Source organism: Zootoca vivipara, chromosome 8, assembly GCF_963506605.1.
Source record: "Zootoca vivipara chromosome 8, rZooViv1.1, whole genome shotgun sequence".
NCBI classification, from domain to species: Eukaryota; Metazoa; Chordata; class Lepidosauria; order Squamata; family Lacertidae; genus Zootoca; species Zootoca vivipara.
In genome coordinates, this window is record NC_083283.1 from 35,025,344 (window position 1) to 35,051,615 (window position 26,272).

A 26,272-nucleotide genomic window follows, 5' to 3' on the forward strand; every position below is an offset into this window, starting at 1 on the left:
ATTACAGCTTGAGAGGAAGGGCAATAATGTATTTTGTGTTAATTAATACTATTGCTAGCAATAACAGCTGGCTATTTCTCTGTGGGTGTCAGACGATTCTCCTATTATGCAACATTCTCCTTCGAGAATTGGCAAAGAATGATATGGAGGCTCCTAGAATATATTAACTTTAAATAATAGCTTGATATAAATTACACTGTGTAATGAATTTATGAACTGTGACTTCCATTCCTGGATGTTAGAAGAATCTTCTTGATTTCAACGCTTTTAGGGGCTTAAAAGTTACCTCTACATTGAGGAGCCAATTATATTTGCAGATTATTATTTTGGCCATGCCTTTGAGCTCAAATGCAACAACAATGCTATATGTACCTCAGGATGCACATATGAAAATGCAGTTAACTTTTATTAAAACAATGGGACATTAAAAAGTATCAGTGGCCCCAAGTAAAGAACATGTAAACTTTTCCCCCAGTTGCCTATGACATGTATATGTAAAGCCAAGTCATATTCCATTCCCCCCCCCCCATAATTCCAGACTGCTCTCAGCCCACCATTTGGCAAGATAATAAGTTTCTGAGTTTGTGTTCCGTCTGCTCTAAGTGTAATTTTGCTTCTATATATAGCACAGGTTAAGATTAATACAGATACAAATGAAAGGCTGACAAATGAAAGGAAGTAATTAATATAAACATACTTTGTGGTTAGTGGGAGAATACTAGTGTGTTGCTGAGATGCTTATTTAACATGTCCCCCACCCATTATAATCCTTTTGAGCTACAAGAATCTTTATACTGGACTGATGCATCCTTCCAAATATATGAGCAAAGGTAATGGGAGAACAATAACCTAGGGGAACTGGATCTGGCAGAAGAGCCACTAAAAGGGCAAGAATCTGGAAGCAGCGCTGCATTACGTCTCTTTTCTAACCAAACACATTATCCCTTTCTCTTTCTCATGAACATGTGCACACATGCACACACATATCTTTCTGAGGATAGTGGGCAGTGAGAGGAAATATATGCTCTCCAAACTTTTACTCTACCTTCCCTTCAACCTACATGTGCCACTGCCAGCCCTGGTAGCACACCACCGCAGTTACTCCATGGAGCTTGTTGGCGCGGCTACTAAGAAACCACTCAAGCCATGGCATTTCATAAAATAGCGTGTCTGGCAAACAGAATGCTTGACAAACACTTAGCCCTGTCACATTGGGCAATAGCACATTTAACAAAGAGGAGCTTGGGCGGGAAAGGGGAGCAATTTCCAGCAGGGAAAATAGTGTGGGGACAGGATTAACCTCCATTCCCCTGAGTCATGGTCCTGAGCTAGATCTACCTCCTCTCTGATGGCTACTTTTTCAAAGTATGTGCAGGGAGACAAACTACACAAAACACTGGAGAGCCAGGAGATTTAAGCAAGCAGCAGCTGTAGGAAAGACATACTTCAGCTCAGAACCATAGTGCTGAGAGGTGAGGAATTAATATTTTTGTCCAGTGTTATTTTGCCAAGTGAAACGAGGAGCCTGCTATTTGTTCCATTGAGGAAAATGGATGTACTGTACACAGTTTTCCAAGATTTCAGAGAGCCATTTTTCTGAGTGTTACTGCATACATATGTTGTGACCACTGAATTACAAGCCATTTGAAATAAATAATGAAAGATGTCCCCATATGAGACAAAAACTAGAAGAGCAATCACTCTAAACAACATTCCTTCCTCTGCTTATTGCCCTTTGGAATGCATTCATTGGCTGATCCTCAATATTCCTTTAAGCCCTGCACGGCAATGAAAGAGGTGGCTGTTATTAATTTTTAAGCCTTCCTGCCAGGTTTCAGACCAATAACTTCGGTGAACTGAATAAGGCAAGGATATTTCATTAAGAAGAGTTTTAAAGGCTCCTTCTGCACTAGACATTTAAAGCATCATCACACCCCTTTAAACAGTCATGCCTCCCCCCCCCCCCGAAGCATGATGGCAGATGTAGTTTGTTAAGGGTACTGAGAGATGGTAGGAGACCCTAATTCCCCTCACAGACCTACCATTTGCAGAGTGGTATAAAAAGGAACCCCTCTTCCCTGGGATCTCTGGAAACTGGAGCTCTGCCAGGGCACCCTTTGCAAACTACAATCCTCAGGATCCTTTGGGGCAAGTCATGACTGTTTCAAGTGGTAAAATAAGGTTTTCAACATTTAGCGAAGATGGGGTCTTGGCTGACAATGCTGGAATTAAGCTGTAAAACTATACAATTTTGATGGTTTCCAAAGCTGTGTATCTCTCATATTTAGAGTAAAATTCAGCTGTTATAGATCCTTATGCAGCATAGAGACAAAAGACAATGAGCCAAAATCATCCATTCCCAAGGATCAGGCTGACCCAGAAGATAGCCAGAACAGTGATAAACGTGGTAAGGATGTCAGAGCACTCATTTCAAAGAACTCATGAGGAAATTGGATCTTTAGGGATGCTAGAATTGTTTTCCATTCCTTCATATTATGTTCACTGTGGAATCACCTGTCATACGCTCCAACTTTTCAGGAACGAGAAAAATGTGCCTCGAAAACTGCATGTCAAAGTAGGAAGGAAGATGGAGGGGGATAAGTGGATGGCTGGGAGGTGGGGATTCAGACATCCATATAAACACATAGAAAGAACACATAATGGGAATTGCAGGGTCACATTGGGTAGTCTTTCCCTGCCCCCTGCAATGCACAGTGCAGCCACATATCCTGACAGCTGTGCAGTCACCAAGGGTCAAGACTCAAGAGCTTCTATGCATCAGATGCTGGCTTAATCTGTGGACAGTGGGGCTGTGGCCACAGTACACAGTACACAGTGGTGGGGTGGGGCTGGTGCATGAAAGCCCCTCACATGTTCTTTCAATGTGTGGGGGTGCTCTCTAGATCCTGCACACGCCAGAATCACATTGTATTGCAGGGAATTGCCATTGCAATGGAAAACATAGCTTCCCCAATATCACTGTTTATCACTGTTAACGAAGTTGCCATGTCAAGTATCAATGAAACTGTAGGCACATTTTAGGAAAACGTTGGTTGTGTAAGCCTTTGCAAAGCACATGCATATACCTCCTGCAGAAAAAGGACTGATTCAGGACAAAGCTACCTGTGTACAATGAAAGGATGCCTTTTGCAAATATAAGCCACCAGTTCTGAACAGTTGGCTGTAGCATAATACTAAATCTCACCCCAGCATTGTGGCTCCAGTGATGGGTAGGTGTGTATTCAGTACTTACAGCTGTCCTCTTCCTCCATGAATATGCTGATCACGTAACAGGCATAAACAAAGCCAATCAACTGTGGGGGGGAAAAGGAGGAAACCCATTAGTTACAACTTATGCATCAGTGCTAAGGCTGCAGTTCAAAATCATTTACTTTCATTTTCTTAAATTATTATCATTATTATTTACTTTTAAATAATGCATTGCTAGAACAGTGCTGAATTCAAACATGCAGGCACTTTTAAGAACGACACCAGTTGTTTTTTTAAATAAATGTTTCAGACTGAGAACGCTGTACACACTAAAAGCCCTTTGAAATTAGTGGCATTTAAGAGCATTGCTGATTAACCCTCATTTATTTTCATGGCATGCAGGCACAGTGAATTCTCTAGTTTGCCAGCACTATTTTCGACTGGTGTTTGATTTGGAATCTAGGGCAAAACATGGCTTTCTGTGAACTATAACTTTTCATTTTCTCATGGCTGCAGTGGGCGGGTGGATTCAAACATCTGCAGCCAGTATCTTCAGAAAGGAATGGAAAGCAAACACCAACTTGTGAGGTACTTGACCTCAATAAGTAGTGTTTAGCATTGTTTCAAAACTGTCTGGTACTTGCAGGTGTTATATAACAGATTTCAAACACTCATTGTTTCAGGCATTTAACTTAGTTGCAAATTCCATGTTCTGATGTGATTCATAAACTCCAGAAAATTCTTACAGAATACTTTCAGAATCCTAAGGGATGAACCAGACACATTGTGACAATATTTTGAATAAGGTGGTATTCTAAAAACTCTCTTAACCTTATACCACTGTCATATGTGCTTCAGGACAAGAGCTTAGGGAATCTAGTTGTTTGTCTTCCAACAATGACAAAATGTTTCCTTAGCTGCAGCCAAGAAAAGAAGCCTTGTCTCTGGGCAAACAATACTTGGTAGAAGAGAGTGCCCCAGATATGTGATAAAGAAGAAAAAAACCAAAGGCAGAACAGCTTTCAGACTGTACAATGGAGTGTTCTCACAGAGTGCTAATCTTGGGTTGTAGGAGACTAATAGCGCAATCCTAACAATTTCTAATCAGAAGGAAGTCCTACTGAATTCAGTGGAGTTTACACCTAGGTATGTACGGGTGGAGATTGTAGCCTAAGCCATATTCAGGGAGGGCCTGCTGAAACCAATGGATTTAAGTTTGAATTTAAATTCATTGATCTCAATGGATCTACTCAAGAGTTTGACTTGTTCTATTTATTTATTAATATTTCAAAAATTTCTATGTAGTGTACAGTCTAAAAAGCAAACAAACAATAAATCATTTAAACAAGAACAACATTATTATTACCGTAGTAGTAGTAGTAGTAGTACCGGTAGTAGTAAAAACTGTATACCGCTCTATACTCACAAGTTTCAGGGCAGTTCACAGGATAAAATCGTATGAAAGCAAATATAACAGAAAATCTGAGGATTCAAACATACTATACAAATCTATTTCTTCATAGCAACGCCAAGACGTGTCTGAACAAATATATTTTCCCTAAGATAATGTGTTCTCAGCTTGAAGGACAATGAGTCAGTTCAAGAAAGCATGGTGCCCTGAGTAATTTCCATATACTCAGAGCAGGGGACATGAAGGTTTGGTATGCTTTAGGCTACTAAATAATTACTTAGACCTGTTTGATAAAAGGATCGTTGTTTGAACTGTGTTTTCTCTTTGCATGTTGATCTTGGCCTACAAAAATTCCTAAACAAACGTGATTCAACATTTGTAGTTGTAGTTGTCAGTTGCAGATGTTATTGACATGACATGGAACATCGACCTTGCAAAAGTTCTATACATAGATTTCATCTTCTGAATTGGCCATTTAAGTGCTGTCCTTTCCCCACTGCCGCTGTGGGCTCCAATTCCCAACTTACCAGAAAAATCATCTTACCAGAAAAAGAGAGAGAAACTCTGAACACTTTCCTTATAAACAGAGTTTATGTCCACGAATACTTAGTTGAAGAAATCAGACACACCAGTAATTAGATGGGTGACTGATATTTGAGCAAGTTGTGCACACTGAATGACTTCCCTACCCAATGGCAAATGTTAAATCCTGGTAATGTAGATATTAAAGGGGGTGGGGGAGTCCACAGCTTGAATGTTATTATAAGGAAATTCATTAAGATATTCCCTTTTGCTTTATTAATGGCAATAAAATATTTATTCCTACAAATTACTTTTGGTATCTTGATTAACCCAACTGATGCTTGATTAATAAGGCTGCACTCACAAAAGCCCATCTAACTGTTAGGTTAATCACCAATTTGCAGTGGGCCAATTGGTGTGCACTGCTTGGTTTATCGATGTCTTAATGAAAATAGCCTTCCTTGGCAATTTGCCCAGCCTCAATTGGAAGAATGTAACTTGTATTCACTGATAACAAAAGAGAATGTGATGCACCCAATTATTCACAGATAAGTTTGAGATCATCTTGGGGTGGAATAAAGAACTATGGTGAATTAACACAAACAATACCTTGTGGCTCAGCAATATCCATTTCTTGGGGGTAGCCAATGTTGTGCCCTTCAGATGCTATTGAACTGCAACTCTCATCAGCCCTAGCCAGCACAGACAACAGTACAGGATGATAAAAGTTGTAGTCCAACATTGGGAGGGAACCATATTAGCCACCCCTCGGCACCATTCGAAGGAGGATTCATTTACCCACATAAAATGCTCATTGTTTCCTATCGTGGGCCACAATTTCTATGACACACTCTTGCAGCACCACAACTAAGATGAAGCAGACACATACTCTGTGCTCCTCTAATTCTGTTTCTGGCAGCTGATCCTCCCCCCCCTCCTCCACACATGCACACACACTCGCCTCTTCCAGGTGAATGACTCCTAATTCAGTCTCCTCTCACACGAAGTTTATTGGGATGTATAGGACAAAGCTCAATCCTCTTGAGAAAATCTCTCTCTCTCTCTCAAAGTACCCATATAAATGTGTTCATTAGTGTGTTGTTTCTTCATTCTGCAGCTCAGAAGCACTCACCAGGCTTCAGTAAGACCCTGGATTTTATATATCACACGATAAAATAATTTGATACAGAACTTATGCAGCTGAGAACTGCCTTACATGCTACTTTTTGAAGACACAGACATGGACAGAGATGTTTTAAGGAGCAAAGGGACTTTGGAAAGGAGAGCATGTGTGTCTTTTTCTCTATTTAGGCACCAAGGCTGCATTCCAAAGGTGGGTGGGCAAAATCTAAATGTGATTTAAGCACCTCACCCTACACCAGTGATGGCAAACCTATGACACGTGTGTCAGATGTGACACGCAGAGCCCTCACTGCTGGCACGCGCCCCATCGGCCCATTCACGCTGTTGTTCCCCCCCATTTGTTCTCCCGCTCCTCCTCACACTACAGCTTGTCTCCTTTGTTGTTGTTGTTGCTGCTGCTGGTAGCCAGAGATTGGTTTTTTAACCCATTCTGTGCTTTTTTTCTGGCGCTTTGGCAGACGATCATTGGGTGTAACAGCGTTCATTTTTTTACCCATTCTGTGCTGGGGTTTTTGGTGCTTTGGCAGACTATGTCAGTGCTGCGTGTTAGTTCCAGCGAACGTATTATTCGTCATTTAGTTCTGTTCTCTTCCCCTCCCCAAAAAAGCGCAGCAGCTTTGAGGCACCCCCCCAAAAAAGCAAAGCAACTTTTGCACCCCCCCAAGAAACCTCCAAAACCTTGGTCAGCAGCTCCCCAAAAAAGCTCAACAACTCTGGGCACTTTGCGATAAATAAGGGGTTTTTGGTTTGGCTTGGTTAAATAGTTTTTGGTTTATTAAATACAGTTATATATTACAATTATACATTTTTGTTATTTAAACTATAAATATCATGAAATTATGGTTTTTTTTCCTCGAAGTGACACACCACCCAAGTTATGATTGGTTTATTGGCAAATTTTGGCACACCAAGCTCAAAAGGTTGCCCATCACTGCCCTACACCCTGCAGGGCTAAAATTGGCAGGGTAGCAGTGAGGGCAGAGGAACTATGGTCCTCCATCAGCTTCTGGGTTATTCTTTTTTAAAAAGTATCGGTATACATTCTTTCCACTAGAGGCAATGAGAAGGAGAAATCTGCACATTCATGAGTGTGTCTAAATCCTTGCCAATATGGCAGTTGATCAAGGATGGCTGTGGATCCAAGCTGGTTCCTGGCCCTCTGCTAGCATGCCCCTGATAAGCCATCTTTGTGGCCCAACTGATGTCAGAGTCCCAGTGTTGGCTGAGACAGGGAATCAGGATTCAGGATCAGTGGAGAGGGATGGATGATGGAATCAACGCTCAACTTCCCTTGACAATACTGGAGTTCTGTCCTTGATGCTGGAGAGGGAGATCCAATCTGTTGGATGTTCCTTAGGATGCCCTATCAGGAACCAGTCGAAGTGCCCTGTGAACAGTTTTCAGATTACTCCCCCTCCAAATGTCAGAGGTGGATTTAGGGCAGTGCAACCAGTTCTTCTGCACTGGACAACAAGACTAGGGGCACTGCAGGGCATCACAACTATGATGTAGTGAATTGAGCAGAATGGAAGGTGAGAGGCTGGGGGGGGGTGCACTAAATTTTGACCTTACATAGGGCCCCACTGAAATTTGAAAGGCCAAAGTCTTCCCCTGAAAATGTACACCTTTTCTAGAATATAAACAGATATGCCATTCTACCCATCAAAGGTGACAACTTGAAAAAAAATATGGCGGAGACAAGTAAGCTCCACCCCACATAATCAATCACATGATGCAGCACACAAAAACCATTTGAATGTCAATGCCCATCAACTTGGGGGGAGGCTGACCCCCTCAAATATTTTACTGGGCCCCCCCGAAGGGCCCTTGGCCCCTAGGAGTTGGCTTCTATGCTCCCCATGTTCTTTCTGCAGAAATTTCTAAGCATGGGGTTGCACACATCTTTAAAATATGAATACTTTTGTAGTGTCATCTTCCTTGAGGTGTGATGTGCTAACATTTGCAAACTATTTCAAGTTCCACCAGCTATTTTGCACTGTTTAATAAGAGTAAAATGTTAGCTTGGCATGTGCTTCCAAGCAATATTTTTCATTTTCCGAAATCTGTAACCTGGCCTTGAGTATCAATCAACATTACCAGGGCAGCTTACAACAACACAGGGAAAGGGAGGGGCTGTAACCTTTGAGGTTTGTTTGTTTGTTTTACATTCAAGCAGTGTACAAATTTTGTTAAACAAACAAACAAACAAACAAACAAATATTGATAATAAAAAATACAGTGGGTTACATCTAGATAAAAGTGCATAGCCAGGAGCTGGTGAAAGATAACTTACCTCCCCTTCCTCTCCTAATAACCATCCTTAACAGCCTCTCTGGGGGCTCAGAGAGCTTTGCTGAATGAGGGAGATGCTCTATAATTGGGTATAACCAACATCTGCAACAGTCCCTCTCCAATTAATTTTATTATATCTTTTGAAACACAATAATGACTATTCAAAATCCTGCAGATCCTGTGTGAGTTTCTAATTTTTCTATATATACATTTTTTAATGTTGAGCACTGTTCATAATTCTGCTGTACACACCAATGGAGAAGCACCAATAATGTAGTACTGACTAACATAATTTTGGAACATGGTTTATTTTATACATATTATGTAGAATATTTTTTAATGTTCATTCCTAATATCTGTCTTTCTTCTGTAGCACATTGTCCTCTGAACTTATCATTTAGTTAGTGCCTGAAAGTATGCTAAGCTAAAAGACTCAAGTTAGAAAGAACTTAAAGGCTTCTAACAAGATAACTGGAATTTGAGATTAGAAGACGGTGAGCCATATTTCATGGTCTAGTTGATACAACCCATCATTGCCTCCAGCTCTATTGATTCTTAATACGATGGGTTTGCTACTCTGTCTAGGGATGTCATGTTGACCCAATTAACTTAATGAACATTCTTTAGTGAGGGAGGCAGATACCTGCCTCTTACTGGTAAAAAAGGCAGGGTGTGAATGCGCCGAGTTTATGCTATAATTTCCTAGTTTATACTATCATGTTTGCCATATTTAGATGGAATAGAAGCCAAATAATGAGTCCAAAATCTGTACACAAACCCTAAACAACTGCAAAGTTTCTAGGCCTTCACCGCCTCCTTAATATTTGCTACAGTAGCAACTGAGGACACAGCTGGTGGAAGTTTCTCTCTAGGCATATTTTAAAAGTACAATAGTATTACACGGCTCCAGAATCAAGATTAGCAACCCCTTATTCCCTTGGCTGGCTGACAGACAGCTGACTCACACACCCTACTGCCCCCCTTGCTACCCTCCTGCCTTCATCTTCCCTTTCTATGTGAAAGAAATATTCTGTATGGAGGAGCAATCACTCCTGAGATCTCCTAGGAATGACCATACTGGATCTGACCAAACATAACAGTACTTACATAACAGTACACAGCACATAGAAAGCTGCTCTATTCTGAATCAGGTCTTTCGTCCATCTAATCAATACCCAGTGATTGGCTGTGGCTCTCCATCATTTGAGAAAGAGGTCATTTCCCAGCATGCAAAGTAGATGTGCTGTGGCTGAGCTAAGACCCTTTCAGCAGAATGCATCCACTGGGGGAGAAGACCTGGTATTTTAACCAGGGAAGTGTGCAGGGATTGGAAGCAATTAGGACTTTCCTCTCCAGCACAATTTTCTAAATCAAAGTTCGGGGGTGGGATGGGGTAAGAGAGAGATACAAATGCCTGGTTCACTTCTGCCCCCCCCCCCATGGAGCAAATGGCAGCTCAGGGATGGGACAATTTCAATCAAGAAAATTATGGGGCAGGGAAGGATTGTTGTTGTTGTTGTTTAGTTGTTTAGTCGTGTCCGACTCTTCGTGACCCCATGAACCATAGCACGCCAGGCCCTCCTGTCTTCCAGTCCCTCCCGCAGTTTGGTCAGACTCAAGTTGGTAGCTTTGAGAACACTGTCCAACCATCTCATCCTTTGTCATCCCCTTCTCCCTGTGCCCTCAATCTTTCGCATGATGAATTCTGCACATAAGTTAAATAAGCAGGGAGACAATATACAGCCTTGTCGTATTCCTTTCAGGGAAGGATTAAACCTGGAGCAGGGACTGGCAAGCCACTCCAGTATCTCTGCCAAGAAAACTCCATGGACAAAGACAACAGGGAAGGATTAAACACCCTCAAATCAAATGAGCAGCCCCCATGTGTCAGGGGTCCACCAGGAATCAGCGCGGAGCCCAGTGGAATGGTGCCTGATCTCCAGGACGATGTCAGTTCTGAGCATCAGTCTGAAGATGGGGTTGAGGCTCTCGCAGTGGAGAGGGGAGCAGGGGATGCTCACAGGAGCGCTGGGGAAGATCAAAAGTGTCGGACCAGAGTATGGTGGAAGGGGAGGCGTTTGAGGTCAGGGAACCTGCTCGACAGTTGAGCAGTTCAGGGGGAGAGGGGAATGTGCCCGCCCCTTCATCCCAGGTTCGTAGGAGGGAGAAACTCTGGGAACAGAAGAGCAGGCTGAGAGCGCCAAAGTTCCTTTGCTGGAAGTGTTCCCGCCAAGTGGCACTTCCAGATTCTGACTCGGACTGAATGGTCATGGACATTTCTGCTCTGACTTGTACATATGTATATAACAAAACTCTGTAAAAAAAACTAGTTACATAGTTTGGAGCCTCTTACTCATGAGAAGCCACTCAGCGCCCTTACAGCATGTATGAATTTTAAGAAAAACAACAGATTATGAATCTTTCAAAACTAAGTGTGAACCTGCTTGATCTTCTGTCTTCCCAACCTGTTCACTGATCTTAGCAATAACCAGTTTGCTTTGCCCCCATGTCCTGGTTGCAGGTTTCCCATGGGCATCTGATTGATGACTGTGAGAACAGGATGTTGGACTGGATGGACCATTTGCCATAAGCCTCTTCTTATGACCTAATCCTCAAGAGTTTGTGCTTGGCCTGAGCTCAGGTATGAAGAGGCAGACCCCACCACATCCAGTTGCAGTTGATTCCAGAATCCCCTAGTAGTATGACTAAGAGTCAGGAAAGCAAACTGCCACCACATGGACACTGTTGTAAATTACAGTTGTGGTGGCATACATCTGCACAGCGAGTCATTGCACCCTTTCAAGGCACCACATGGAGAGTCCTCCATCACTGGCTACTTAAAGTAGTCCTTTGTAGATTCAAGCTCTGTCACATTTCACCCACAGATCAAAACCATACACACGTTCTGTGATTGAAAAACACACACAAAAAACTTCTCAAGAGGAAGGTATGCCTGTAGTGTCTTTTGAATTCATTGATTACAGAGCTCCTTTTCAATAACTCTTCCACTTTTTTTTTTTAAAAAAAGAACATCCAGATTTTATTGCTTTAGGGTTTTGGTTGGTTGTTTTTTTAAAAGCACATTAACATTTAAGACCTGAAGGAACACCAGACTATTTCAATGTACATTAATTTACAAGCATGAGATAAGGACTGTAGGAAATAAATGTTCCACTTGCTCTATTAATGACAGTTACTGAATTCTTCTCTGAAGCTCGCTACATGCCAAGGATGGGCATTCGCCAGAAAACCTAAGGCACCATCAAACCAGCTTATCTTAGGAAATGTTTGAGGATCTAATGGACTGTGTGGTAGCATTTCCCTCTGCCTTTGCCAGGCTGACTTTATTAGCCCCCCTAGTGAAACCTTCAAAGAGGAATTGCGGGAGATGTGGGCAGAGGAATGCACTTCAAAAGCAAGCACCAGAACCTGAAAGACATTCACTTAGCCCTGGCAATAATGGAAATCACACAACAATGCATCCAGACAATTCTTAGAGGGCGATTAAAGTTTATAACTGTACAGAGCGTTTCAGTCCAGCGCCTCATCAATAGGATAAAGTATGATTTAATCTAACTCCCAGATTTTTTAGGTATGGTGGATGTTGAGTCTGATAAACCTCTTTTAATAAAGTACCTTTTAACATTCAAGTTCAAACAGAGATGACAGACATTCTCATTTGGAAAGTGTTGTTTTCTGTGGGCTCAGAGCAGTGGGATGTTAAGAGTCAGCCTTACATAGCCCCTGTGCATTTACAGGTAGAAAAATAATAATTGTGAACAACCAGTGAGTACAGACATGACTATAGTCCCATTCCTGGGTCAAGAGGGGTCACAGCCTAACAAGCTCAGAAGCCCCCAAGTTGAGCCCTTGTTTCAAACATCCCATCAGCTAGATGTCCACTTAGTTTCCTTTCCTTATGATGTGCTATATTTCACATGCAGATGGTCAGCCCAAGTGATTCTCTTAGTCCAGGGGTGGCCAACTCCCAAGAGACTGTGATCTACTCACAAGAGTTAAAAACTGGCAGTGATCTACCCCCTTTTTGGGGTTCAGGTCAAAGTTGTTGAGTTTTTCAGGGAGGAGCTAAAATGTTGAACTTTTTTTTAGGGGAGTCACAATTGTTCAGCTTCTTTGGGGGGAGCCAGTGATCTACCAGTGATCTACCGCAGACATCCAGTGATCTACCAGTAGATCACGATCTACCAGTTGGACGTGCCTGTAGACTTAGTCCACAAACCATACCGCTACGTATAGGACTGTCCAATAGACCCAAGGCTCCAGTGAATCACTGGGTATTACTCTGATTAGTACACAGCCACAAACAATTGCACTTTCAAAGGTATGCATGCAGAATCTACCTGTTAATAACAAAGTATGAATACATGGACCCACAACTCAGACCTGCATGCTTTCTGTACCGATTGCACAATCATAATTCTGTTGTTGAAAATTATGCACATCGGGTAAACCCTTGTGGCAGAACTGGATGCTACCTTTCTTCACATATCTACTCTAGCAACACTATCGCAGGACCACAAAATGTCACCCACATCATTGGGTGTTCATTTGCAACATCAGGGGTTCATTCATCTTCTAATATGGTATGTGCCATCATCTGCCAGCAATGCACTTCTGCATTCTACATAGGACAAACAGGCTGGGATTTACACAAAAGAATGAATGGACACAAATCTGACATCAGAAATGGCAACCTTAAAAAAGGCAGAGGGGAACATTTTAACTCTCTAGGACACACTGTAAATAACACTGCAGTAGCCATATTGAAGCAAAGGAACTTCAAAGTAAGATTGCGCCTGTAAAACCGCTGAATTACCATAGACATAGACACTATATGAATGCCAGAACTTGGTTAGAGCACCTGCATAAATAAATTGTGCCACTGAAGTGGCTTTGGGCAGAATAGAAGGCTTACGAATGTCCCCTTCTACCGTCTCCTACAGACCATAGCTGTAAGGTCATCCAATGAGTCATGCTTACTTGGAGTTATCAAAACTGAAACTAAGGAAGCAGCACAGAATCAGCATCAGAGTGTTAAGCTTACCGAGGACCATGAATTAAGACAGGGGTTGGCAACCTAAGGCCCATGGGCCACATGCGGCCCACGGGCATAGCTGTAAAGTTTTCCCTTTTATTGCGAGGAAGCCTATTCAGCATAAGGGAATTTTCCTTTAAAAAAGGGAGAACTTGACAGCTATGCATGGGGGTTGTTTAACTGGCCCCTGAGCCGCCCCCGAACTGAGCCACCTGCTTGGCGAGTCCCCACGCACTGCGCTAAACCAGCACAGTGTGGTGCAGGGACTCGCTTCCGCGGCACCAGAAATTGCGTCTGCGCAGATGCAGACGTCAGAAATTGCGTCTGTGCAGATGCAGACGCCGGAAAATGCAATCTGGCCCACAGAGGGATCTCCACTGGTAAACCTCGCCGCCCCTGAATTAAGACAATTAGTTGAGAATTATGGCATAGCACAGGTCACACTTGGGACTGTCAGCATTTTCAAGGATAGTCATTACAGCACTTCTCTTTCACAGCCTAGAGCAGTGGCTCCCAATTAGCTAATTACTGAGGACCCCCTATTTCTCAAAAGACAAGCCACAGACTCCCTACTTTTGAAACTTTGATAACTCTATGGTAGTCACCTGTGCAAACAATTTTTTGAAGAAAATGTGGGGTAGCCCCTAATAAACAAAGGATTTTAGGTATACTAAAAAGCAGACCATAAAATTTGTGATATTACCACAAATTGCCTTTCCCCAGACAGTAGGGAAAACTTGTCTCCATTGCTCCCCTACAGCTGAATAAATAAAAAGCAATTATGTCCCTAGTTATGTTTTGAACCACTGCCCTAGAGTATTCACAACCGGGGACTCTCTCTTTTGCAACGTTCCTGATCGCACAGAGAGAGCAATGTCTGCCGGCTCGTTTACATTGTCAGCTGAACACAGGAAGGTGAGGGTAATAACCAGGAATCCTGATCCTCCTCTGCTTTCCAGTTTTTCCTCTGGTTAGTAGGGTAGGAATAGGTCACTGAGTGGTCAGTGTGTATCAGCAAGAATGTGAAGATTTGGACTCAAATCTCTGTGAAGCTCACTACATGGCCCTGGGCCAGCTCCTAGCTCTCAACCTCTAGCTTCTGCTTGATTATTTTTGTCATTTTCTGACTTTCTCTATGCAAATCTGACACAAGCAATAGTAAAACTTGACAGCCTTCTTATCACCTCATTCACTTGCCAGAGCAAAGAGGCAATTACTTTGGTGCTTCAACAGATGGCATCTTATCTCCTACTATGGAAAAAGAATTGTGGAGCAGCACTTCCCTGCATTCCCCCTCCATTGCACCACTGCCTATAAACAGTTCTATTTTATTTACAGTTTAATTTACTTCAATTTGCATTTTGCAGCATGCGTATAATATTTTGAATGTGTGCAGGAGGCCTCTTCATTAATCACTTTAATTACATTAATGTAATTTAAAATCAAATACTCATTTGCATATATGTATGTGCAGGGATAAAAACAATACATTATTCAAGAAACAGACACACCTTTCAAATTCCAAAGTTTTCTTTATAAAAAAGAAGGGCTTCCAATAATTTTCAAGATATACAGTAGCATCTGCCCTGAATTCTAAGACTGAATAGTATTTTCCATATTGATCATTATATTTCAGTGTGATAAAAATAAACTCATCTTTTCAGCACGCACACACCAATGGGGGTGGGTGGGGGAAATAGTAGGGTTAGCCATCTACACAGGTATTCCCCCCCTTCATGGATCAATGCCTTGTCGTGGCGAAGGGGCTTGAATAACTCAGAGAAGCTATGAGCTATGCCATGCAGGGCCACCCAAGATGGACAGGTCATAGTGGAGAGTTTTGACTAAACGTGATCCACCTGGAGAAGGAACTGGCAAGCCACTCCAGTATCCCTGCCAAGAAAACTCCATGGACAAAGACAACAGGCATATAAAAGTTATGACGCTGGAAGATGAGCCCCTCAGGTCGGAAGGCGTCCAACATGCTACTGAGGAAGAGCGGAGGACAAGTACAAGTAGATTCAGAGCTGATGAAGCGGCTGGGCCAAAGCCGAAAGGACGCTCAGTTGCGGATATGCCTGGAAGCGAAAGGAAAGTCCGATGCTGTAAAGAAAAATATTGCATAGGAACCTGGAATGTAAGAACCATGAATAGAGGTAAGCTGGATGTGGTCAAAAATGAGATGACAAGAATAAATATCGACATCCTGGGCATCAGTGAACTAAAATGGAAGGGAATGGGTGAATTCAGTTCGGGTGACTATCATATCTACTACTGTGGGCAAGAATCCTGTAGAAGAAATGGAGTGGCCCTCATAGTCAACAAAAGAGTGGCAAAAGCTGTAATGGGATGCAATCTCAAAAATGACAGAATGATCTCGATACGAATCCAAGGCAGACCTTTTAACATCACAGTAATCCAAGTTTATGCACCAACTACCGGTGCTGAAGAAAGTGAAATTGACCAATTCTATGAAGACCTACAACACCTTCTAGAAATGACACCAAAGAAGGATGTTCTTCTCATTACAGGGGATTGGAATGCTAAAGTAGGGAATCAAGAGATAAAAGGAACAACTGGCAAGTTTGGCCTTGGAGTTCAAAATGAAGCAGGGCAAAGGCTAATAGAGTTCTGTCAAGAGAACAAGCTGGTCATCACAAACACTCTCTTCCAACAACACAAGAGACGACTCTACACATGGATATCACCAAATGGGCAGCATCGAAATCAGATTGATTATATTCTCTGCAGCCAAAGATGGAGAAGCTCTATACAGTCAGCAAAAACAAGACCTGGAGCTGACTGTAACTCAGATCATCAGCTTCTTATAGCAAAATTCCAGCTTAAACTGAAGAAAGTAGGAAAAACCACTGGGCCAGTAAGATACAATCTGAATCAAATCCCTTATGAATACACAGTGGAAGTGAGGAACAGGTTTAAGGATTTAGATTTGGTGGACAGAGTGCCTGAAGAACTATGGATGGAGGCTCGTAACATTATACAGGAGGCAGCAACGAAAACCATCCCAAGGAAAAGGAAATGCAAGAAGGCAAAATGGCTGTCCAACGAGGCCTTACGAATAGCAGAGGAGAGGAGGCAAGCAAAATGCAAGGGAGATAGGGAAAGATACAGGAAACTGAATGCAGATTTCCAAAAAACAGCAAGGAGAGATAAGAGGGTCTTCTTAAATGAGCAATGCAAAGAAATAGAGGAAAACAATAGAATGGGGAAAACCAGAGATCTGTTCAAGAAAATTGGAGATATGAAAGGAACATTTCGTACAAAGATTACCATAATCAAGGACAAAAGTGGTAAGGACCTAACGGAAGCAGAAGACATCAAGAAGAGGTGGCAAGAATACACAGAGGAATTATACCAGAAAGATATGGAGGTCTCGTACACCCCAGGTAGTGTGGTTGCTGACCTTGAGCCAGACATCTTGGAGAGTGAAGTCAAATGGGCCTTAGAAAGCACTGCTAATAACAAAGCCAGTGGAAGTGATGATATTCCAGCTGAACTATTTAAAATTTTAAAAGATGATGCTGTTTAGGTGCTACACCCAATATGCCAGCAAGTTTGGAAAACTCAGCAATGGCCAGAGGATTGGAGAAGATCAGTCTACATCCCAATTCCAAAGAAGGGCAGTGCCAAAGAATGCTCCAACTACCGCACAATTGCGCTCATTTCACACGCTAGCAAGGTTATGCTTAAAATTCTACAAGGCAGGCTTAGGCAGTATGTGGACCGAGAACTCCCAGAAGTGCAAGCTGGATTTCGAAAGGGCAGAGGAACCAGAGACCAAATAGCAAACATGCGCTGGATTATGGAGAAAGCTAGAGAGTTCCAGAAAAACGTCTACTTCTGCTTCATTGACTATGCAAAAGCCTTTGACTGTGTCGACCACAGCAAACTATGGCAAGTTCTTAAAGAAATGGGAGTGCCTGATCACCTCATCTGTCTCCTGAGAAATCTCTATGTGGGACAAGAAGCTACAGTTAGAACTGGATATGGAACAACTGATTGGTTCAAAATTGGGAAAGGATTACGACAAGGTTGTATATTGTCTCCCTGCTTATTTAACTTATATGCAGAATTCATCATGCGAAAGGCTGGACTAGATGAATCCCAAGCCGGAATTAAGATTGCCGGAAGAAATATCAACAACCTCAGATATGCAGATGACACAACCTTGATGGCAGAAAGTGAGGAGGAATTAAAGAACCTTTTAATGAGGGTGAAAGAGGAGAGCGCAAAATATGGTCTGAAGCTGAACATCAAAAAAACCAAGATCATTGCCACTGGTCCCATCACCTCCTGGCAAATAGAAGGGGAAGAAATGGAGGCAGTGAGAGATTTTACTTTCTTGGGCTCCTTGATCACTGCAGATGGTGACAGCAGTCACGAAATTAAAAGACGCCTGCTTCTTGGGAGAAAAGCAATGACAAACCTAGACAGCATCTTAAAAAGCAGAGACATCACCTTGCCGACAAAGGTCCGTATAGTTAAAGCTATGGTTTTCCCAGTAGTGATGTATGGAAGTGAGAGCTGGACCATAAAGAAGGCTGATCGCCGAAGAATTGATGCTTTTGAATTATGGTGCTGGAGGAGACTCTTGAGAGTCCCATGGACTGCTAGAAGATCAAACCTATCAATTCTTAAGGAAATCAGCCCTGAGTGCTCCCTGGAAGGACAGATCGTGAAGCTGAGGCTCCAATACTTTGGCCACCTCATGAGAAGAGAAGAATCCTTGGAAAAGACCCTGATGTTGGGAAAGATTGAGGGCACTAGGAGAAGGGGACGACAGAGGACAAGATGGTTGGACAGTGTTCTCGAAGCTACGAACATGAGTTTGACCAAACTACGGGAGGCAGTGCAAGACAGGAGTGCCTGGCGTGCTATGGTCCATGGGGTCACGAAGAGTCGGACACGACTAAACGACTAAACAACAACAACAACAGGTATTCCCAGTTCAAATTTGTGCTAGAAGGCTTTCGTGTTGTGTTCCCAGTGGGCAGAAAAACTATCAAGAGCAGCAATGAAGCAACACTTTCTGTCAGGCTGCAGTGCCTAATGAGTTTCAGAGCCTGCCTTTGTAGGTCATATGTAACCTGGTGTAATCCTTTACACTACTTTAGAATGTCACAACTTATAAACTTAGAAGATGCCACTCTGGGTTTACAGCAGTGATTTCAAGCCCCACTGTTGTTCTCCTAACTGGAGCTGGACTCCACTATACTACCGCAGTCCCATAATTCAAAGAAATGCTGTTAGTCGCAGACAAACACCGGAGGTGATCCAGTTCTCTAACAGAGGCTATTACCATGAATCAACACGGCCAACAGGCTCTCCTGGAATTCAAAGTAATTTTGCGGGCAATAAGTTGTACAGCGAGGTTTACCAGAAGGGATTGGAGTTGTCACAACATTTACATTATTCTCTGACCCGTATTTATCTTCGTTTAAATTGATTTCGGGGAAGGCAAATGTGAAAGTTAATATTACAAAGGCAGAATGTTTGCTTCCTCCCCCTTGCCTAGAGATGATAGATAGATGATAGATGTTATGGAGTCCAATAATAATGGTGTCAGACTTTGCCACCCTGGTACCCCGGGGCTGATGGGAATTGTAGTGCAAAACATCTACAGGACATCAGGTTGCAAAGCTGGTCTATGCATTACTAACACTTCACTGGCTAATTGCAGAACTGAAATGTATCTACAAAATCTAGGCAACTGTCCTGTTTCTTACCATGCTTTTCATATAAGCCATTTCATTTATTTAGCAGAATGTTTAATTATATGAGTTTATTGCATTTTCCTAAATATTGATATCACTGATTCTTGTGAAGCACAAAAGTGAACATCCAGAGGCTTACATCTAGACTTTAAAAACATTCCTCTAGATATCTCACCAGAGTTGCAAATAAAACTGCCAAAACAGCTACGTCATGAATGATCTATGGACTCACTAAAAGGCAGAATTTTTGGTTGAGATAAAACAAACATATTTTCTGTTTTCATTCTTGCCAAACTCTATAGGGTATATTAGTCCTTCTGTTTTGCAGATAAATCAAAGAGATGAAAACCTCTGTTAAGAAACACTATGGAATATTTTAAAGAAGAAAATATATCTCTGGTTATTTCCCCCTAAGATCACCTTTTTTGACAGTGTAAGACTGCAGAAGGATTCTACAAGTATTTACATGGTACTTTGAGTGTATATGTAAGCTAAGCAGGACTTAGATCTTCTCAATAGAGTTATTAATATTCATCTATTTTTTCCTCTTTGTTGGACTTGTCCATGATGCATGAATAAGCTTCACTGTGGCATTTCCAGCTGTGGCCTTATGCACAACAGTCATTTTATAAAGCTACCAGCTGACCCGGCCACGCATTGCTGTGGTTCTTTCCTGTGATCCCCCCCCCGTCCTGATCCATGACATATCCTGCCCCTCCTCCCTCCACCCCGGCTCATTCCCTGTGTTTTGGTAGGATACCCTTCCCTCTGTTGTCCCTGGGGAGTGTTGGCCCCTCCCCCTGTATCTCCATACCTTGGCCCTCACCCTTCGAAAAGGAACTGTCAGCTTCTAGGTTCTATTGCCCAGCATGCACTTTTGTCTGAGCCTTCTGTTGTCCCTGGGGAGTGTTGGCCTCTCCCCCATGTATCACCATCCCTTGGCCCCCCACCCTTGGAGAAGGAACTGTTAGGTTCTGGGTTCTATTTCCCAGCATGCACTTTTGTCTGAGCCCTCGGTTGTCACTGGGGAGTGTTGGCCCCTACCCCCGGTATCTTCCTACATTGGCCCCCACCCTTGGAGAAGGAACTGTCAGTTTCTGGGTTCCATTTCCCAGTATTTACTTTTGTCTGAGCCCTCTGTTGTCCCCTCCCCCCTGTATCAGACTCAGATTTTGGCAGAAACCAAAATCTGAGTCTGAGTTTTCTATCTGCCCAGAGCCAGGAGACCAACTGAATGAAATGCCTGAAGTAAATACTTTGTTGCTCCCATAGCCAAAGGGAGCTTTGTTGCTCCCAAAGCCAATGAATCTGCCTGCTTGGCCAATGGGACACCTGGTTTTCTCTTCTGCCCTTTCTCACACCTCTACAGTGGATTGCGGGGGCTGCAAGGGGAGGAGAGGAAGGAGGGACCCCAGTCCTCAAGCAGATGCCTGCTTGTGCTATGCTGGATTTCAGATGGATCACACCCAAAGGTCTTTCCCCATATTCTTTTGCGACTCAAACATACCTAACATATACTTCAAAGGAGAGTAACAAATTGCTTTCAGAGGATGTAAATCTTAAAAGGCCCTTTCAGATTCAATTATGACCTGAAATAACTACAGCTCTTAAACATCTTGTGGCTTTTGTGTTTCATATTCAAAGCAGTATTTTATCTATGCAAATAATAATACTTCACAGGGAAAATGGATACAGTTAACAAAAGAGCTTCCAGGCTTTAGACTGGATGCAGTGCTGGAATTCAGTCCCTGTGTGCAATGGACATTGGAAATGAGGGCAATCTTGATCCAGGGGAGATCACCATGGCTGAGACTGAGATTGCTCATTCGTTTACTTGTTGCTCTTGCTAACTACAGATGCTCTACACTCAAGCTCTGAAAGGGGGGAATAGGCCTAGAACTAAAATAAAAATACAAAAGGGGTAGGGAAAGAAAACAAACGTACAGAAAGCCAAATGATTGTGGCAACCTTCATACTGTACAAGTTTACACAAATTTCAATAGCTGCCCTAGTGCAGGGAGAAGAGGAGTAATATTTTCCCAATGACAAAATATTATGGATTGTTGCACCTTGCACCTTAGTTCATAGAAATATATTCGGTTTGGCTGGAGAGGCCTGAAGGGGATTTTGGCCTCTTCTTAACAGCAAATTCTAAGTATGCTATTTGCCAGGTGTAGGGGGTGTTAAGGGAAAGGTAATACTTCTGGTGGGGGGCACGTGGTGTTTCTTCTGTGGTAGTTTGTCCACCTTTGGTTCCCACCCTACATTCAGCTCTCACTTGTGGCTTCTGGAAGCTGTCAGCATGTAACAGTGGCCACACCCGGGAGACAGCTTCAAATGGCCAGCTAAACCAGGTGAGGGTAGTGGATGGGTCTCAAACCCTCAGTGAGTCAGGGACCTCCCCCTGCATGCAAAGACAGGCTCCAGCAGATTAAGCAGATGAGACCAATCGTGGGTCCAATGGTCAAGAAAGGTGGTTTCTGAACATGCTGCAGAAGAAAGTGAGGGGCAGATGGGGCTTGTCAACCTGGATAGCCTAGGAGAGGGAGTTTAGCACAACCAAGCACTGATGAATGGAAATGGGGGGGGGAGAGATAGAATTTGGAACACCTCAGTTCGCTAGGCTAGAGAAAGATCAAAGTGGCCTTTGAAACATTCAATATTTGTGAATTAAACCAGAGAATATCATTGTGTAGAGGTAAGGATGATAGCATAAAAGGACACCAAAAAGTAATTGCATAGAGAAAAGGTTACCCTGTTTCTCTCAAAAGAACTCTCAAGGAACTTTTGATCAAACATTGCATCACTGAAATGTTAATACAACATCACTGTGATGTGCTAATAAGCAGCTTCAGGATCAAGGGAACCACAAAAGGAGTATCAGAACAAGGATTTTGGACACAAAGAGTGAGTGAGTGGCTGTCTGGTGTGACAGAGAGTGTATCAGTATATAAGCCATGACAGGAATTGAAAGATAAATAGGAAAAAGAGAGAAATAATGCTGTTGCTCAGGATGGTGGTCACCAAGTGATGGGAGAGAATGAATTGGATTGACTTATACCAAATGCATAGTGGGTAGCTATGCCTTTGGGCTTTCCCCCATTTAATTAATCACACATGCAAATAACCTATAGCTTTTGTTCAAATGTACTAGATAGGGATGGAGAAGCTGTGGCTCTCTGGATGTTGTTAGACTCCAGCTTCCATCAGCCCCAATGATCAAGGATGATGGATTTTGTAGTCTAAAAGCATCTGGAGGACTGGAGGTTGCCCACTCCAGCTATATACAATGATTATGGTGTTTCCTTTCTTCTTGAATTTTCAGTCCTCACCTTATCACAAAGGCTGCCTGTCTGGAGAATAGAACATTAGGAAATCTGTATCCTGAGAAAGCAGCATCAGCCTCCTTTCACAAACAAGGAATTGGGAGGTATTTGTGCATGCAGTGATCCTGGCTTTTATACGTTCCACTGTATTTAGCTGGATGCGGATGATTTGCAGAAGCTCTTACCAGGATGAATGAAAGGTGAGGCAGGAAACCTCTGATTTTGCAAGTGCTCGCATATTCTTTCACTTCAGACTTTTGAACAATACAGCAAATCAGAAATTGGAGTGAGTTGGGGGAATGTACAAACCTACTCAAGAATTGCACTGAAATAATATGAGGGAAGGTACAATTGTGCTGTTTAATTTCAATCATTCCAAGCTATTCATTTGTCCTTTAATAAAGTCTGCTCAATTCCTATCTGGGTTGGATTTCAGACATTAATGAGTCTGGCCATTACATATATGGGAGACTGCCAAAGAAAATCTAAAGTGGTTTCACTTATTCAATAGCTGCTGCTCTTTTTCCTGCATTACCCATTGGCTCTCTAACACCAGTAATTAACACAACTCTTGTAGAAAATTAAAGGGTGGACTTCAATGTCGCGCTGTGATAAATGTTCTGTCTGTGAAAGCATTGCAGCTTTCCAGATAGAATGATCCATCCACTCCCCCCCCTGCATGGTGTTGGTTCTCCTGACTCCCCCAGAGCCAATTTGGGGGGTGGAAGGGGAGCAGGGGGGAAGCCTCATTGCACAAGCAGAAATCCTAGTGCAGGACTTCTGTAAATGGGGATCATTGGGTGACTCCTATCCAAAGGCATTAAGATGCTTATGCCTAACTCTTGTGGTCCTTATAGAAGGGTACTCTGACTAATTTCTTGACTGAATTCTACCTTGAAAATTAACTGGCTTTGATTTCCACTTCAATTGATTTCCTGTATTCAACAGTTTTGAGCTACAGCAACCCCTTGCAGTGAATGCCGGAAGCAGCTTCTGTTTGGAGCCGTCTCTGACAGGTTATATTTCTGTTGCATTGGAGGAGCTTTAATGAGAAGAATTAGAACAGAAAATATCTGTGCTATGAAATAATGGCATGGTTGCATAGATATGATTAGAAATACAGTGGTGCCTCGCGAGACGAAATTAATTCGTTCCACGGGTCAATTCGTGGAACGAATTTTTCGTCTAGCGAGTCCCGGTTTCCCATAGGAATGCATTGAAACTTAATCAATGCGTTCCTATGGGCTCCGGGGGACTGGCGGCGGGGAAGGCAGGCAGGCAGGCGCTTGCTCTCTTGCCTGCCTGCCTTCCCCACCACCTGTCACACGAAGATCGGCGGGTGCTGCTTGCCGGGGCTTGTCAACCCCGGCAAACAGCGGCCACCGATCTTCAGATCTGTGTTGTGTGACAGGCGGGGGTGGGGGGAAAGCGGAGGATCGGATCGGTCCGCCATTTCTCCCTCCCCCCACCCGACAGATCCAGCATTTGGCTCTGTCGGGCGGGGGAGAGAGAAGCAGAGGATCGGATCGGTCCTCCGTTTCTCCCTCCCCCCGCCCGACAAATCCGGCATTTGGCTCTGTCGGGCGGGGGAGGGAGAAGCGAAGGACCGATCCGGTCCTTGGAATCTTGGAATGAAGATGTGGACTGAAAGACACAGTTGGGTAAAGACTGAAGACACTTCAGCTCTTACAAGGTGAGGCTGAGGATTCTCACTAATTCTCACTGTTCCAATGAACTGTTGATTAGTCCGGAAAGGAAGAAGGGAATGGAAAATAGAGAAATGCTCATTTTGTGAGCAGAACATGGTTTGCCATTCTTAGGATCCAAGCTAATTTCTTTTCTTGCTCTTTATATTTATAATTCTCACAACCTTAATTGACAACTGAGGTTACTGTGTGAGAGAAGTTACATTTCGTTGTTAAACAGACTTCAGGCTGTTCTGGGGGTAAAAAAAGGTGGGGAGAATTTTGGTTTGGTAAACACAACATTTTGTCAGTTTTTTTAAAAAAATAAACATTACAGTATTATTATTATTATTTTACATCACCACAACCAGGCAGGATTTTCTTAAAGGAGAAAAGCCACTACTAAACACCACAATTTTTTTGGGAAGAGTGACAGTTCACATATGATAATAACAAGTCATTTGAAGACAATGTAAAGATGGGATTGTTACAGGGAAGTATGCCTTTGGATTGACTGTTTTATAGAACATAAAAGTAGACCATTGCTCATTCCCAACTGAGGCTCCAAAAACAATGTTTGGAAAAGATCTAACAGGTAGCAGAGGAATAATTACTTGTGGAAGGAAGTGAAGTCTAGACCTATTCTTAATAGAAATTAGTTAAATAAAATAAAAGCCTGTTTCAAGCTAGGTAAAACTTGCCTTTTCTTTTAAGACAACCCTGGGGACATTTAGTTTTATCAAAACATACCAAGAGGATTGAAAGACTATCAGACACATCCAGTTCCCCAGAATGGTGCAGGATTCCCCATTTTCATTGCTCTTAACAGTTGCCTCAATGCCATCCAGATTACAGTGTGCTATAAGCCTACCTCCACTGTCGGAGGCAGCATGTGCAGAAAGTGCTGTTGCATTGAGGCTCTGCTTTCAGGCATCTGGTTGGCCATTGTGAAAACAGGATGCTGGACTAGATAGGTCTTTGGCCTGATCCAGCAGGGCTTTTCTTACGTTTTCATCAAGAGCAACTGAAATGGGCAAGCTCAAAACTACCTCCAGAAAAACACATCCCAATGGCTCAGGCTGTGCACACACACACACACACACACACACAACATGGTTTGTGGAAGGCATTTTTTCCCCAGACATCATCTATGGCAATTATTTTTTGTGACACATGGATTGTGAGGGTTTTTTCTGTGTGTGTTTGGGGCACAAAGTGGTACGAATCCTCTTATTCATAGTTTAATTATTGCTTCTTACTGTGGGAGCCCATTCCATTACTAGCACTTTTAAGCCGCACATCTAATGCATTATAACAAATGCACCAGTGTTTGGTGGTGGTGTTTTTTAACCAGCACTTTCATTATTCATTTATATGCCACCAGCTGGCAGTGATTAAAACTTAAGCATGAAAGCAAGGTTCAGAATTAATGCTCCACAAGTAACCCAATTGGCCCAAAGATTGTTACTTAAAAGCACAATGTTTATAATACAGTATGGCAAAAAGCTCAGACTTTTTCTACTGCCGAACTTGTACTTACCCATCCTTGGCTGCTTGTGCTCTGGAAATCGGTGTGTTATAGGGAGATAGCTGACACTATGTTGATTTCTATTTTCTTTTGAAGAACAACATGGTATTTTATAATGGGAGGAAAGGTCAGGGTGCAACCTTGAGACAAAGAGTATAACTTTAAAATTTGTATTAGGGCAATGCCTTTATTAGGCCAACTAAAATATCACCAAATAGTATGCAAGCTTTTGAGTACTGTACTCCAAAATTCTTTATCACACTAAAGTGTAAACAGAGTAATCTAGGCTGATGAAGAGTTGTGGGGAACTTGAAAGCTTGCACACTGTTGGTGATATTTTGGTTGGCCTAATTAAAGGAATTGT

At 42.6% G+C, this 26,272-nt stretch overlaps 1 protein-coding gene across 1 annotated transcript in view; it reads right to left on the minus strand.

The window, feature by feature from the left end:
* Window positions 1–26,272, minus strand: part of NKAIN3 (sodium/potassium transporting ATPase interacting 3) — a 203,798-nt gene that overhangs the window by 10,722 nt on the left and 166,804 nt on the right. Inside the window, exon 5 of the mRNA XM_035126230.2 lies at window positions 3,206–3,314. Within this exon, the coding sequence (XP_034982121.1) occupies window positions 3,243–3,314 (72 nt within the window). The 3' untranslated portion in view covers window positions 3,206–3,242. The remainder of the gene's footprint in view (window positions 1–3,205; window positions 3,315–26,272) is intronic.